Below are 14,671 nucleotides of genomic sequence, written 5' to 3' on the forward strand. Positions count from 1 at the left end.
TTAATGTTGTCATCATCATCGTTATCAGCAGAATCATCGCCGTTATCATTAAACCAGAAAGGTGCCGGGTTTAAGGATTTAAAGTCTGGTTGAGGAGAGAAAATATACACATGAGCAAAGTAAAGAAGCAACACTTATCTCGCGTCTTTATTACACTTACGGCTGTATGACAGTTTGTCTGTTTATGTAGGATTTATCTTCTTCTGGGATCTAGCAGCTCCAGGTGGCTGCAAAGCTCCCGCTCCCAAACAATTGTAGAAGGCATGTTACATACAAGTACACTTATCTCTCACTTGAACTGTCCACAGGTCTTCGCCCTCTCTAGACAATGAACACTCGAGGGACAGTTAGGGCTTATGCACTCTTGATCTATGTACACCCCACGTTCTCCTCCCTGGACCAGAACAATGTAAGACCTAAAGGAGTTCATCAATACATCTTTGCTGAAGAAGTGAGTAAGAAAGAATAGGACATTATAGTATTCACTGGTCTGTTCAAAAACAGATGCTTACCGAACATCTTCTGTGGGCTAAGTCTAGTGCTCTGTGCTGGGGATGTAATGAGAATACCTGAAACCTGGCTGGTCCCCAATTTTTAGCAGGGTTTCTGAGACGAAAATAAGAGCTGACACAGGAGAAAATGAGTCTACCCTTGGCACTAGTTTTCTCGAAGCAGGGCTAACCCAGACCTCTCCCTTTCCTCTTCTGTATTAACACCCCCCAAAGAGATCCCCTAAAGACCAAACATGGCATCATGAGCTACCCTAAAATGCAAGCCCTATCAAAGCATTTATGAAGCATTCTGAATATTTCTCTTTCTCCTTCCCTCTTTTCTTTTCTAAATTATATTTTCATTAAGGCATGGGTTCCTCTGTCAAAGCATTAAAATGATAGTTCTAATGATATAAAGCACCCACAGTAGTTATTTGCCACAAATGACACGTGTAACATAGGACATATACAACACTATTGTGGATATATCAAAGAACTAAATACATGTAGGTATATTATATGTGTATACATGCATGTGTGTGTGTGTGTGTGTGTGTGTGTGTATGCATATTTATGTGTATATATCCTCCATCGAAATCCATCTGAAGACTGAAGGGTCAGCAGATCATTCCTGCCACACTCTCCTCAACTTAATAGCTGAGGGATGTTGCTCCTTCAGAAGAAAGCCCTGGTATTACTGGAGTGTGATGATATTTTTAGTTTATTAACTCTCCCCCTTAAGATGAGAAAAGAACATTCTCCCTAGGCTGGGGCACCATCACAGTGCCCCACGAGAGGTACAGGAGCAGTCTAGGGCATGCTGCGCCTCGGTCCCCGGGGCACGCCCTTCCCGCTGCTCAGGCTGAGACTTACGGCTGCTAATAGCCTCTGTCCCATTGAGACAGAATTGCCTATCTTTTAATTTTCTAATATGCCGACTACACTTTATACAGCAGATGCGCTGAGGAATAAAAGCTGGCTTTGACTTTCATGTATGTACATACATTAAAGAAATCTATCAAAAAAGCAGAAGCTTACTCAGAGTCACAGAGAATCTGATGAAGGGGTCCTGAGTTTAAACAGAGCAAGTGTCAAGCCCTTCATGCATTAAAGAATCACACTTTGTGAGGCTCCTACCAAACTTCCCACACTTTAATTTAGTTACATCATTTCCTTGGGGTAGAAACTCTGCATAATTAACCTTCTGGTAGGGGGAGGAGTTCAATAATCTAAACACCTCCCAACAAGCACAGAACAGGGTTCCATCCTTTTCTTTGTTCTGCTGGGGTTTTCCTAAAGCACATTAACAATTTATTTGGGGCTTCTTATACACAGTGGGAAGCCTAATGGAGAAGTGCCATCAGGTTAAAACAAAATTTAAAGCACAATCCTTTTGCAGGGTAGATTCCTTTAGGGTGTGGAGTCCATGACCCTCCTCTGGGTGACAAGTGCATGGCCCTAGGGGGACATGGCCTTGTAACCAAATTGCTACTATTTTGCAACCAAATTGCAACCAAATTGCTCTTATCTAAAGCCAGTGCAGTTACTCCTCCACCCCCACCCCTACCACCAGTCACTGTTCTCTGTAGCAGGGATATACCTCTGACACAAAGGGCAGACTGGGGTCTTTCTCTCTAGACATTAGCCTGAGGGCCCACAGCTAATCACTCCCGGTCATATTAACTGACAGGTGAGGAAGATCCCCTGATCTCATGAGGAGGACAGCAGCTGGCTTGTGTCTGCCCAGACACTACTCCTAGCTTCTCTGTTATTAGTATAACCTCTCCCACTTAGTCTGAACACACAAGTGTAGGGTGATTGATCAGAAACAATATTCAACATATTTAAACCACTGCTATTACCAGGGCACTGACCGATCAGACTCCGGACTGGATACCAACTCAGTGATCACTGAATATTACCCGTTGGGTCATCTCCATCCTCTCCCTGGCTCAGGGATTGTCACAAGATCCTGGCCTCATCAACCAAGCCCCTTCTGTGCTTGAGGTTGGTTTGGGTGTGGACACATGATGTAGGGTGGCAAAGATCCCATCAGGATGAGACCAATAAAGCAGATGCTCAGAAATAGAAACAATGGAACATATAGTTCCCTAGAACAAAAGGAGAGAATAGCTGCCTGGATTTCTGAGGACCTTCCTGTCCCTAGTTTCAGCCCAACTGCACATTTGTGCTGGTGTTCAATGAGTTAGCCTGATCCTAAAGGATCTATAGCATTCATCTGAGAAAGAATTTATTGCACAGCCTAAATGTGTGAGGTAATACAGTGTGAATCCCAAAGACAAGGGCATGTATGCAAGTGTGTTTGTACACCTGTGTGCCAGTGAGCTGAGGGCCAGGAAGGGAAGCCGTGGAAAAGCTACAGGGGTAGGGTGCTTGGGCACCACAAACCCAGAGGTGGTGTAGATACCCTTTCTGCAAAGTCACCTTCATTCTTTTGCTTCTGCTCCAATAAGCTCACAGATCAGTGAGAACTGCAGGTAACAAAATGCATAAAGTCAACTTGAACAGTTTAGCAAAAAGACCTGTGACCCAAACAAGGAGTCTATAAGAGAAGTAAGGATCTGGCCTGCCTGGAGATAAACCCCAACCCATGACTAAGGGGAATGGCAAACAGATGAGGTGATGACAGCACAGACCCAAAAATCTTTGCCTCCAGGAAAAAGGGAGTGTGGACCAGCAGTCATGGGTGTCATGTTTAAGTAACACAGGGATCGTTAGCTCACTTTATCTACATACCTCCAAAGCGAGCTCTCAGTGATGCTCCCCAGGTTATAGTCATAGAGCTTTGTCAAAATGAGAATCACCTGAAGGCAAAAGAAGAAATCATGGTTAGTCTCAAACAATTACAATCTCATAGAACTGAAATGGCCCAAGGGAGGACTTAGGACTCCTCTAATGGGTGCTTAACGTAACTGAATGAATTGTTAGGGCATCACTTACACTGACTGGAGAGGGGTTTGCTAGTGCCTTCCTCTGCACACTCAGGCCTGATCCTCTCCCCAACTTTCTCCCTCTGTCCTCCAGGAAGAGTTACCTGCCTATCCAGGCATTCCTAACCCTGGCAGGCTTAAGGCTTTTGGCAAAGGCTAGCAGAGCTGTCAAATATGCACCCTGTAAAGGAACCCCTGAGCAGATGGTCAGGAGAGAGGAAGGTCAGTGATGTAGGTCCCAGCCCTAGTAGCTGTGACACACTGGGCAGGTTGCTTACCTTCTCTGAACCTCAATATCCCCACCTATTAAGAGGGCGGGGCAGTAAATGCTATCACCCAGAAAGGCTTGCTGTAAGAAGTTAAAATAGGTAATAAATGCTCTTTGCATGGGGTTCTTACATGTCAGTCCCTTCCCTTTCTTCTCCTTTGTAGGCTTTATCAGTTTCTTTTGATTCTCCAATTTCTGGGAAGGCCACTGGATGGAATCCAGAGGCTTCCAGGAGGGCCCAGCAAGAACATTTCAACAGGAACATATTTATGTTTTACGGGTTCCTGAAGCTTACCATTTGGGGAACCCTCTGTAAGGAACAGAATATAAACACACCAATTCAAATGTTTAAGACAGGTCCCAGGACACTGACATTTCAGCTTCATTAGCTTCACAGCAAATCCTTTTCTGATTTGACCCCACTGCTATTCTCAACATCACTCAGAGGAACTCCAACTATGTAGTTCCTTCTCTCAGCATTCAACACTCCTTGAACATTTATTGGGAACCCAGGATTTCGCCTGATGCCCGAGGAGAACATAACTACAGATGAGGCCTGGCAGTCTATGATCCAGTTAGGACAGGACAAGCTCATCAAAGAAAATCTAGGCTGACGGACAGCTGATCTAGCTCTCTTCAGTCCCGCGGACACTCATGCCCACCATGGCAGCTTGAAAAGGCTGCTTCCTCCAGCAATTGCAGTGATGACCAGGGTCCCCGTTCCCTGGAGTGCATGAGCACCAGGACGCTTGGGAAGATTCCACAGAGGAGTATGTTCCTACCCAGTGAGTTCTCATCCCTCACTCACTCTTCTTATGTAAGGACAAGAACTTAATGGGTCTGCTCTGTTTTCCGTTGAGATTTCTACTTCTCTCCTGCCTCACATAACCGAGGACATTTGGCCCAGTCTTGCTGTTTCCAACTCAGCAGAAAAATGTTGACATCGACTTCCAGGATTTTCCCTGAAGGCCAAGGGATCAGTTCTAGTCACAGTGAGCACAGAACATTGTAACCTTGAATTCCAAGGCAGCAAGCTGCCAAGGAGTACGGAGCCCTTCCAAGTTCCACTCTGCTAGCACAGGGCTAGATTTACTGAAGGCACAAGCATCAATGAGCCGATTCCAAACACTTCTGTCACAGCAAGCAAACTGGAACTGCACAACCTCAGGTTTGTCCCAAGTTCAAAGGAATTAAGAACTAAGGTAACCCAAAGACAGGCAGAGATCTGAGGACCTGTGTTCTGAGGCCACCCCTTCTCCTGAAACACCGTGCAGGCCTTCCTCAAGGACCTGTTCAAAACTTGCTTCTTTAGCAAAATGTGAGCATGTGTGAGGTACTGGGCACCCTACAGGTGCATCAGATGGTGCACCTGTGGTGGGAGCATATGCTTAACAGGTCTGCGTGCCAATTAAGTCACTCTAAGTGCTAAATTTCAATCACCGCCGTCCCAGGATCGCTGATCAGTGACAGCGGGGTGGCTGTTTGTTGGAAGACACAAAGTGACGTTGCCACTCTACCTTGGTATGATTTTGCCAAATAGACCTATAAATCCCCCACCAAGAAAATGGGGGTGTGGGCAGAAAGCATTTCTCGGTAGTAGCTCTCTTGATACAATACAGCAGTAAACTCAATAATGAAGTTCAGCTGGGCATAGGCGGCATCTCCCATCCATCTGATGAGGGAATTCAGAAGAGCCCAGGAGAAGGAACCCTTTAACCCAATAGGTAATGGTCTGGAGCCCGTCGCGTGTGCGTACACACACACACACACACACACACACACACACACATTGTTTAAGCAATTTTCAGGCAGGTGGGCAGGGAGGTAAAAATCCACTCCCTGACTCTTCTCCAGGGGCTAGTAAAACGAAAATGCCACTGATACACTCAGGCAGTTTATCAATACTGCGCCAGAAGAGGTGTCCTTTCTGGCATTCCAAAGTATATCTGCTTGAATCAATCTCATCTTCTGTTTTCAGAATGAGAGCAAGAAAGAAGGGAGGACCACTAACCTTTAGTTATGTCTCCAATCGATTCCTTGCAATCTCTCTCCCCTTCTTTTTTTCCCTTCACTGTCTATGTGCATTATTTACCCCCACTCCGGGATAGTGATGCCTCATCGTATTAGAGCTGGTTTGTTGTCGTCTCTTGGCTTTTCTGTCCTGGTTAATTAGCAATACTATATAATAGAATTAGTACCTGTTAAAGGCCCATGACCCAAACTACCAGTATCAGATGAGAAAAAGGGGAGAATGCAATTGCCTCCCTATTCAGGTCCCATTGTCTACTAGTTTTGTGCATTTTTAAAATTTAAAATGTAAGTGAAACTTTTTCATCAAGTGAAATGTTATATGTACTTAAAATACATAAATAGTAATTTATTTTTATTCTTTCAGTAAATAATTTCCATGTATAGATTTAATTCTATGAGCCCAACTGCATAGAATTTAATTATAAATCCAATCAATGAGAGCAAGGCTGTTTTGATGCATACACACACAAAATGGAATACTCATCAGCATCTTGTTTCTTTCTATGCCTCATTTTCATTACATAGTACCAAAATATCCCTGATTCCAAACAGTAACTGATGACCACTCGGTAATAGCTTTTTTACATTCCCTTTTAGATCTTAGGTACTTTCTTTAAATTGCTGTAATCCAAATATCAATGGCTTAACCTCTACCTACACTGTGCCAGGACCTCAGCACCATTATTTCTGAGACTTTCCGCATGGTGTGTCTGAAGATTCCTCAACCAGTCTGGGAGCCACTGTCACCACATGCCATGTGTCCTCTTCTTTTGCTGTGGCTCCTTCCTGACATATCCACAGCTTACCAAAACTACTGGGGGGAATGTCACTTTGTCCATATGTGTAAAGAACATGTTGAGGCTAACCCACCAAGTTGTTATTTTCAAATCATCCATTCCTTAGATGGCAAGAGTGTGCCAGAAACAGTGCCAGGGTCTGTGCAGGGATGAATGAGGTTCTTCAGGGACGTTATCACGGGCTTCCTCCCTAGGACTGAGCTAAATTTACACTATCTGAATTCACAAAACTATTACCCTTTTCCCAGAGTCTTCCAAAGCTCCTACTGAATAATTCCACCAACTCCGGTTCACCCACCCCTCTATACGTAGGTGCTAAGAAGCCATCACATTAGAAAAATGTGGTATATATACATGTGCACAATGGGATGTTATTTAGAAACTAAAAAGAAAACCCTGCCATTTGTGTCAATATGGATGAAGCTGGAGGGCATTTTTCCAGGTGAAATAAGCCAGATAGAAAAAAATATGTACTATTCTGTAACACTTATATGCGGAATATAAAACAAATAAAAACTGATTTCACAGAGACAGAATGTAATGGTGGTTGTTAGGGACTGGGAGGGGATTATGGGGAGATGCAGATCAAAGGATCTGAAGTAAAAACTTTCAGTTATAAGAAGTTCTGAGGCTCTGATATACATCAAGGTGACTATAATAATACAATAGTGTCCACTTGAAAGTTACTGAAAGATATTAAGCATTCTCACCAAAAAAGTAAATAACCCTCCCTCCACCCAAAAAAACAGAAAAACAAAAAACCCAAGAGAGACAGAGAGAGAAAACTATGTAAGGTGATGGATGTGTTAATTATCTCGATCTTTACAAGCATTACATGATATCTAGATAGATAGATGGATAGATAATCTCAAAGCACTACATTGTCTACCTTAAATATATACAATTATATTTGTCATTTACTCCTCAGTAAAGTTGGAGGGCAGGAAGCAAGTATCACAATGGACCCTAGGCAAGGAAAATGTCTTTCCCCTCATCTAACTCCAACTTCCCTCTGCACTGGGTTACCAAACAAAAGCATTCATAGATGTAAACAGACACCAGTATACAAGTGGCTATTAACAGTGCTCTCGGGATCCCTGGGTAGCACAGCGGTTTGGCGCCTGCCTTTGGCCCAGGGCGCGATCATGAAGACCCAGGATCGAATCCCACGTCAGGCTCCCGGTGCATGGAGCCTGCTTCTCCCTCTGCCTGTGTCTCTGTCTCTCTCTCTCTCTCTCTCTCTTTGTGACTATCATAAATAATAAAAAAAAAAACAAAAACAAAAACAAAAACAAAAAAAAACAGTGCTCTCTTGCGAAGCAGAAAAAAGCCAGCCAAAAATATTTTGTTGTAGCAAAACACCAGGACAAGCCTTATTTCCAAGTGTGCATTTGATGGTCTTAACATGATAGCAACCTAAGTTTACGTGTGGGCAATCTTCATTATGGCCAGTATTTGTACATATGACACCTTTGAAGGTGCCAGCATGTTTTCCTTAATTAACATAAAAATATAATTCAGAGGGGCATGTGGGTGGCTCAGTGGTTGAGCATCTGCCTTTGGCTCAGGGTGTGATCCTGGAGTCCCTGGATTGAGTCCCACATCGGGCTCCCTGCTTCTCCCTCTGCCTATGTCTCTGCCTCTCTGTGTCTCTCATGAATAAATAAAACCTTCATATATATATGATTTAGAAACCAAATCCTGAACATTTAAGGAACCCCTAAAACCTGATTTGACACAATATATTTTTGAAAACGTGTATTAATTACTGGACCAACATTTATTCCACACTTCCCAAGTAGAAGGATAGGAATTCTCCTTTCCTTTTCATAAGGAAGGAATATAGTATACTGACTTTTCCTTTGCTAACTTGTCTTTCCCCTCATCTAACTCCAACTTCCCTCTGCACTGGGTTACCAAACAAAAGCATTCATAGATGTAAACAGACACCAGTATACAAGTGGCTATTAACAGTGCTCTCGGGATCCCTGGGTAGCACAGCGGTTTGGCGCCTGCCTTTGGCCCAGGGCGCGATCATGAAGACCCAGGATCGAATCCCACGTCAGGCTCCCGGTGCATGGAGCCTGCTTCTCCCTCTGCCTGTGTCTCTGTCTCTCTCTCTCTCTCTCTCTCTTTGTGACTATCATAAATAATAAAAAAAAAAACAAAAACAAAAACAAAAACAAAAAAAAACAGTGCTCTCTTGCGAAGCAGAAAAAAGCCAGCCAAAAATATTTTGTTGTAGCAAAACACCAGGACAAGCCTTATTTCCAAGTGTGCATTTGATGGTCTTAACATGATAGCAACCTAAGTTTACGTGTGGGCAATCTTCATTATGGCCAGTATTTGTACATATGACACCTTTGAAGGTGCCAGCATGTTTTCCTTAATTAACATAAAAATATAATTCAGAGGGGCATGTGGGTGGCTCAGTGGTTGAGCATCTGCCTTTGGCTCAGGGTGTGATCCTGGAGTCCCTGGATTGAGTCCCACATCGGGCTCCCTGCTTCTCCCTCTGCCTATGTCTCTGCCTCTCTGTGTCTCTCATGAATAAATAAAACCTTCATATATATATGATTTAGAAACCAAATCCTGAACATTTAAGGAACCCCTAAAACCTGATTTGACACAATATATTTTTGAAAACGTGTATTAATTACTGGACCAACATTTATTCCACACTTCCCAAGTAGAAGGATAGGAATTCTCCTTTCCTTTTCATAAGGAAGGAATATAGTATACTGACTTTTCCTTTGCTAACTTAAAAAAATGTATCCCAGAGGAAGGGGGATGGAAGGTTGATGGACATCAATATATCTCCCATCCCACCCCTCACCCACTCCCTGAAGAGGATACACATATTCCCCGCTCCCCGCCCCCCGCCGCCCCCCATGAGTAGTCTCTCCTAATTCTTTAGTAGCAACTTGGTAGAGGGCTACTGAGGATCTTTTTAAAGGAGAAACTTGTCTAATAATCTTACTATTCTTCTTAAATGATGAATTTAGGTTAGGGTAACTGTGGCAGAACTTGTGGATATTTAGGGAGACCTGAGTTCTACCAGAACCCTTGGCCTGGCCACTGCCCTTCACCTCATCTCATCTTCTCTGAGAAATCTTAGAAAAACAAGACCTGTCCTTTCATTTTTAAATTATTAATGATTTGCCTCCTTTTTTTCTTTGTGTCCTATTGTAGAAGTAGATTCTAATCCCAAGGAAAACAGAAGTGTGGCCTTGGGCTCTTCGACACTGAGCAGTTTGGACTATAAGATCCTAAAGTCTCTTCTATTCCTGAAGGTCTATAGTTCCAAATCCTGAACAATGCAGATGATGACACAGGCCCTAGTCTATAAAACAAGGCATTTTTTTTTTCTGTATTTCTCTCAGTTATTATTGATTCAGGGCTGGCCTGGGCAGGTGTTTTTGTCATTGTAATACTGAACTCATCCATACTAACATTCATAAATTCTACCTACCTGGGGTGGGCCACAGTCTAGCTTGAATGAGCCATGGCAAAGCCCCAATGATGATGCCAGTAGGTTGGTTCAGGGGCTAAATTTGGCTACCTCCATCTTTTCTCACCAACTTCCAGCATGCCCTGGTGTTTCCTCATTGCCCTATCTCAAATGGCCTCTTCTCTGCTTACTATAGTTGCTTGCAAGAGACCAGTTGTTTAGATATTTTTAAAGATGTGGATAGAAGTGATAAGGCACAAAAAATTATAAGGTCTGACGAGATCTGGAACAATCTTTCAGGGGACTGAAGAATTGGATACAATGTAAGAGGAGTGTTCAATAGCCAGCACTTTTTTTGTTTTGTTTTGAGTTGTTTTCTTTGCACTCCAGTTTTAGGGAAAAGAAGCAAACTTACAACAGTGGTTTTCCTAAAAATATACACACTCCAGATTGTGTCTTTGGCTCAGAAAGCATTTATTCAACTTTCTAACTTAAATAGAAGTTCTCATTCTTTAGAATAGCCATGAATTCTTTAAGATTTTGATCTAATAAAATCTATGAGCATAAAACAATAAATAGAACTTTAATGATATCACTGATCTCCTGAATCCTAGGGGGGTCATGAATCTAAGAATAAGAATCTCCTATAATTCCCAGAAAATGAGAGCTTTCTTCAGAAGAAAGAACATGCAGCTCTAAAATTCTACACATTTAATTCAATAAACATTTATTAAGCCTTCTTAAGAGGCAGGGATTTAAAAAAAAATCTGTGCTGTGAGGACACAAAGGGAGAATAAGACTCGGTACTGGGCCCTGGAAGCTCACAGTCAAGTAGAGAGGCAGCACTGTACACAGATGGTTACACTAAGGGAGACAAAGGTTTAAGTCAGAGAAAAGTGTTTAAATCTCTTAGGGAGCATGAAAGAAAAGTATAATAAGGTAGAGATTCTTACAAAAGAAGACCACCGAGACAAATCCCAGAAGACGTGTGTGATTCTGATGGTGACAAAAAGCCATAGAGCTGGTTTCCTAAGAGAAGGGAACATGAGGATCATAGTGCAGAGGTGTGAAAGCTCACAGAGCAGTCAGAAGAGACAAAGTCTCTGAGTTTAGCTACTGCTTAAAATATGGGTAAGGACACACAGAGTATCAGGATAGAGAAATACATTTGGCTCTAACTGTGGAGGCCTTAATGATAGGATGGTGGCATGCTCTGCCAAAACAAACAAGCAAACAAACAAAGGCTTTGAAATCAGAAGAAGACCAGACTTTGAGGCTTGGTTTAGCCACCTTATCTGTTAGAATGTCTTTGGCAGCAAGAAACAGGTCACTAAAGATAACTCAAGTAATAAGGGACATATTGTCTCATATAACAAAAGGTCCACAGTCTATGCAGTTCCAGGACTAATAGAGCCTAACAACACTATCACGCATCCACATGATGTACATATTTCCTCTCTGAGAGTTTAATACTTAGCTCTGTCCACCCTCATGTTTGCAAGGTGGTCATAGCACTTCTCTGTAGCATGTGCAGACACAGCTACACTCAGCACAAAAAAGAAGGACCCCTAGTGTACATCTGCTTTGTGTTTTTAAATTAGAAAGGAAACTTGCCCCAAAGCCCTTCCAATAAGATCTCTATGGCTTCAATGGCCACTATTCAGGCACATGCCCACATCATGGCTTCAGTGAAAGTTGGAAAAACAAGAAGGGCAGAAGTCTAGAGATGGACTTGCTGTTTTCTATGGTAAGAGATGGGCTCTGCCAGTAAAGAAAAAGTGGGTAGTGGCTGCTGAGCAACAACTTGTAGTATCTGCCACTGTCTGACCGCAAGTCACTTAAATACTGAAAAGACTTATTAAAAATAAACATAGAAAAGGAGACAATGTTATCTCTCTCCTTAGTCTTTTAGAAATGCGAAAAGCAAACAATAGAAAGTTGAAAAACTCTGTGAAATGTTAAAGTACTCTGTAAATATAAGTAGTTGCTATTACTAATAACATTTAGCATTTACTGGAGGCCTACTCTGTGAGCCAGGCAAATTTCATTATTAAGGGTATTTCAAGTAATTATCTCTCTCTCTCTCTCTCTCTCTCTCTCTCTCTCTTTCTAATGAGGAAATTGAGGCACACAGAGGCTAAGTAATTGAAATTATTCAGCTGGCAAGAGGTGGACAAGTTTAACTCACATTTTATATAGACTCTTAACTCACTGCACTGTGCTTCATTATCCCCAAGATATGTTGTCCCAATTGAGTATTTCTGCTACTAAAGGCCAGTCAGAACTAGTGAAGGATCCTTACTTTCCATCCAATTCAAAAGTACTGTAGACCTGTTATCCATCAGACATGGTACTGGTCACAGACTCCTCCTTTACTCTGCCTTCTTTCAGACATTCCTTGAAAATGTCTTCCTTATAGGAGATAAACTTGAGTTTTAATTTTTTTTTTTAGTTTTAATTTTTTATTGACCTTAGGTCAATGGCATTTTCACTTGTCATTTTTAATTCATTTAAAAAAAACTTTTGAACCTTTGTGAAATCCATCATTAGGGGATGATCCTTCTATTTTTTTTAAGATTTATTTATTGATTGATTTATTGATTGATTGATTCATGACAGACATAGAGAGAGAGAGGCAGTATGTCTCTGGCAGAGGGAGAAGCAGGCTCCTCCAAGGAGAAGGAGCCTCATCTGTAACTTGATCCCAACCCCGGATTCCAGGATCACACCCTGAGCCAAAGGCAGATGCTCAACCACTGAGCCACACAGGCCTCTGGATCCTTCCATTTCAATCACAGAAGTAAGTGGCTTACAGATCAGAGACAATGAATGCATGCACATCGAACTGCAGATTTCAACAGAATAGCATATAGAATCTTCATTTTCTGAAGATGTAAGTGAATGTGTAATTGCATTCCATCTGAGTCATCAAAGGGCTGAAAAATCAATAATAGCTAAATCGGATTAAGAGACCCCCAGAGGGGAGCTGAAAGGTTGATATAATGGTGTGTATAACAACCTCACATGGGCATCTGAAGTCATCAGGCAGAGGTAATCTAGCACACACAAACACAATCTGAAAAGAAAAACCAAAAGAAAAGGTGGGATGAATTTGGGGTGTGAGGCCAGCCAGAAAGCAATAAGCAGATTTTTGCTTCTGGAGAGTCCTTATTCCCAAATGGCCTCCATGTTTTCTAGGAGCCCACACATCATTTAATATAATGTTTATTTATGTAATATCCTCTGGACGACACTGAAATGGTGTGAGCTACATGGCTACTGGACCTCCCCTACTGGACCTACTGGGAACTTAAAAAACCAGATAGCCAACAGTGATGCAGACATAGGGGTATAGGTAGCTGACTCAACATGAGGCACAAACTGTAGAATATGGAATGGCCCTTTTGGAGAGTAGAATGTTTTTAAGTAAGATTTGCTATATTCTCCCCTGACTCTGTTCCCCCCTAGAGGTCATTTGCAGCTAAGATGTGTGGTGACTGATTGCACATGAGCTGTTGAGCACTGTCCTCTCAAGGCAACTCACATCTCTCTCCCCTTTGTCTGCTGAAAGTCAAGTTCTTCCCTGGTGGTGACTAGCAAAGAAATGCATGTAATAAAAGCCTATTATACTCTCTTTCTAGAGCCATGTCATTATATTTAGAAAAAAAATCCAATGGACCTAAGTTGTTCTTTGATGCAAGTTTTGAAAAGAGAACTTGTTTTTCTATTCTTCAAGGTGAGGGCCAGTATTAACTTAAAAAAAAAAAAAAAGTCTTCTCTCCAAAATCTGTTAACTTCACAATGTTCAACACTTCAGTCCTACAGATCCTTCTTTCTCCTCCCCCTCTTCTTTTTTTTTTTTGAATAAAAAGGAAGATAATTCCCAAAGCATATATCCATATCTAGTGGATGTTAACCATTTCATATCCTCCTTCCTCCATTTAAGTTACTTTGCCCTAAATTATACTCTGTTTTAACCATCTGCATTATACCAGGGGAGCTGGCGAGATGCTAAATTAAATGATCTCTTTTTTTTTCCTAGAAAAAGCCTGATACCAGTATCAATATAACCCCCAAAGAGAGCCAAGATAAAACGATATCTGAGGAAAATGCATATTTAAGACAAACCTCTCTGTAGAGGGAAAGTAGGACAGAAAAATCAAACAGACCTGGAGGGATGCCTGGATGGCTCAGCAGTTGACCATCTGCCTTCAGCTCAGGGCGTGATCCCGGAATCCGGGATCGAGTCCTGCATCAGGCTCCCTGCAGGGAGCCTGCTTCTCCCTCTGCCTGTGTCTCTGACTCTCTCTCTCTCTCTTTCTCATGAATAAATAAAATCTTAAAAAAATAAAATAAACAGACCTGGAGAGACCTAATGGTAGAGCTTCAAGATATGAAAGCAAATGAGGCTAGAGAGGATGGGGAGAGAATCAGACAACTCAGTGAGTTGTTTGGAGAGACATAGTTCAAGGAAACCACATAGAATACCCAGTGCAATTCCACTGTTTCATAAAGAAACAAACCATGTACATGTTCTCCTCATTCCTCTCCATATTACTTAGAAGGCACCAGATGGACCATCTCCCTCTGACTTAATCCCAATTTGAATTAGGTCACTTGGTACTTAGTTATAGAAACACAAATAAGGAGTTGTAAAACAGTAGGAAAATATTTCTTGCATT

At 42.0% G+C, this 14,671-nt stretch overlaps 1 protein-coding gene across 5 annotated transcripts in view; it reads right to left on the minus strand.

Annotated features, from left to right (window-relative positions):
* Positions 1-14,671, minus strand: part of SORCS1 (sortilin related VPS10 domain containing receptor 1) — a 514,957-nt gene that overhangs the window by 319,474 nt on the left and 180,812 nt on the right. For all 5 annotated transcript variants that reach the window (XM_025467149.3, XM_025467148.2, XM_025467150.2 and 2 more), the window contains exon 2: positions 3,249-3,316. In XM_025467149.3, the coding sequence (XP_025322934.1) occupies positions 3,249-3,316 (68 nt within the window). The remainder of the gene's footprint in view (positions 1-3,248; positions 3,317-14,671) is intronic.

This window comes from Canis lupus, chromosome 28, assembly GCF_003254725.2.
Source record: "Canis lupus dingo isolate Sandy chromosome 28, ASM325472v2, whole genome shotgun sequence".
In the NCBI taxonomy this organism is placed as follows: Eukaryota; Metazoa; Chordata; class Mammalia; order Carnivora; family Canidae; genus Canis; species Canis lupus.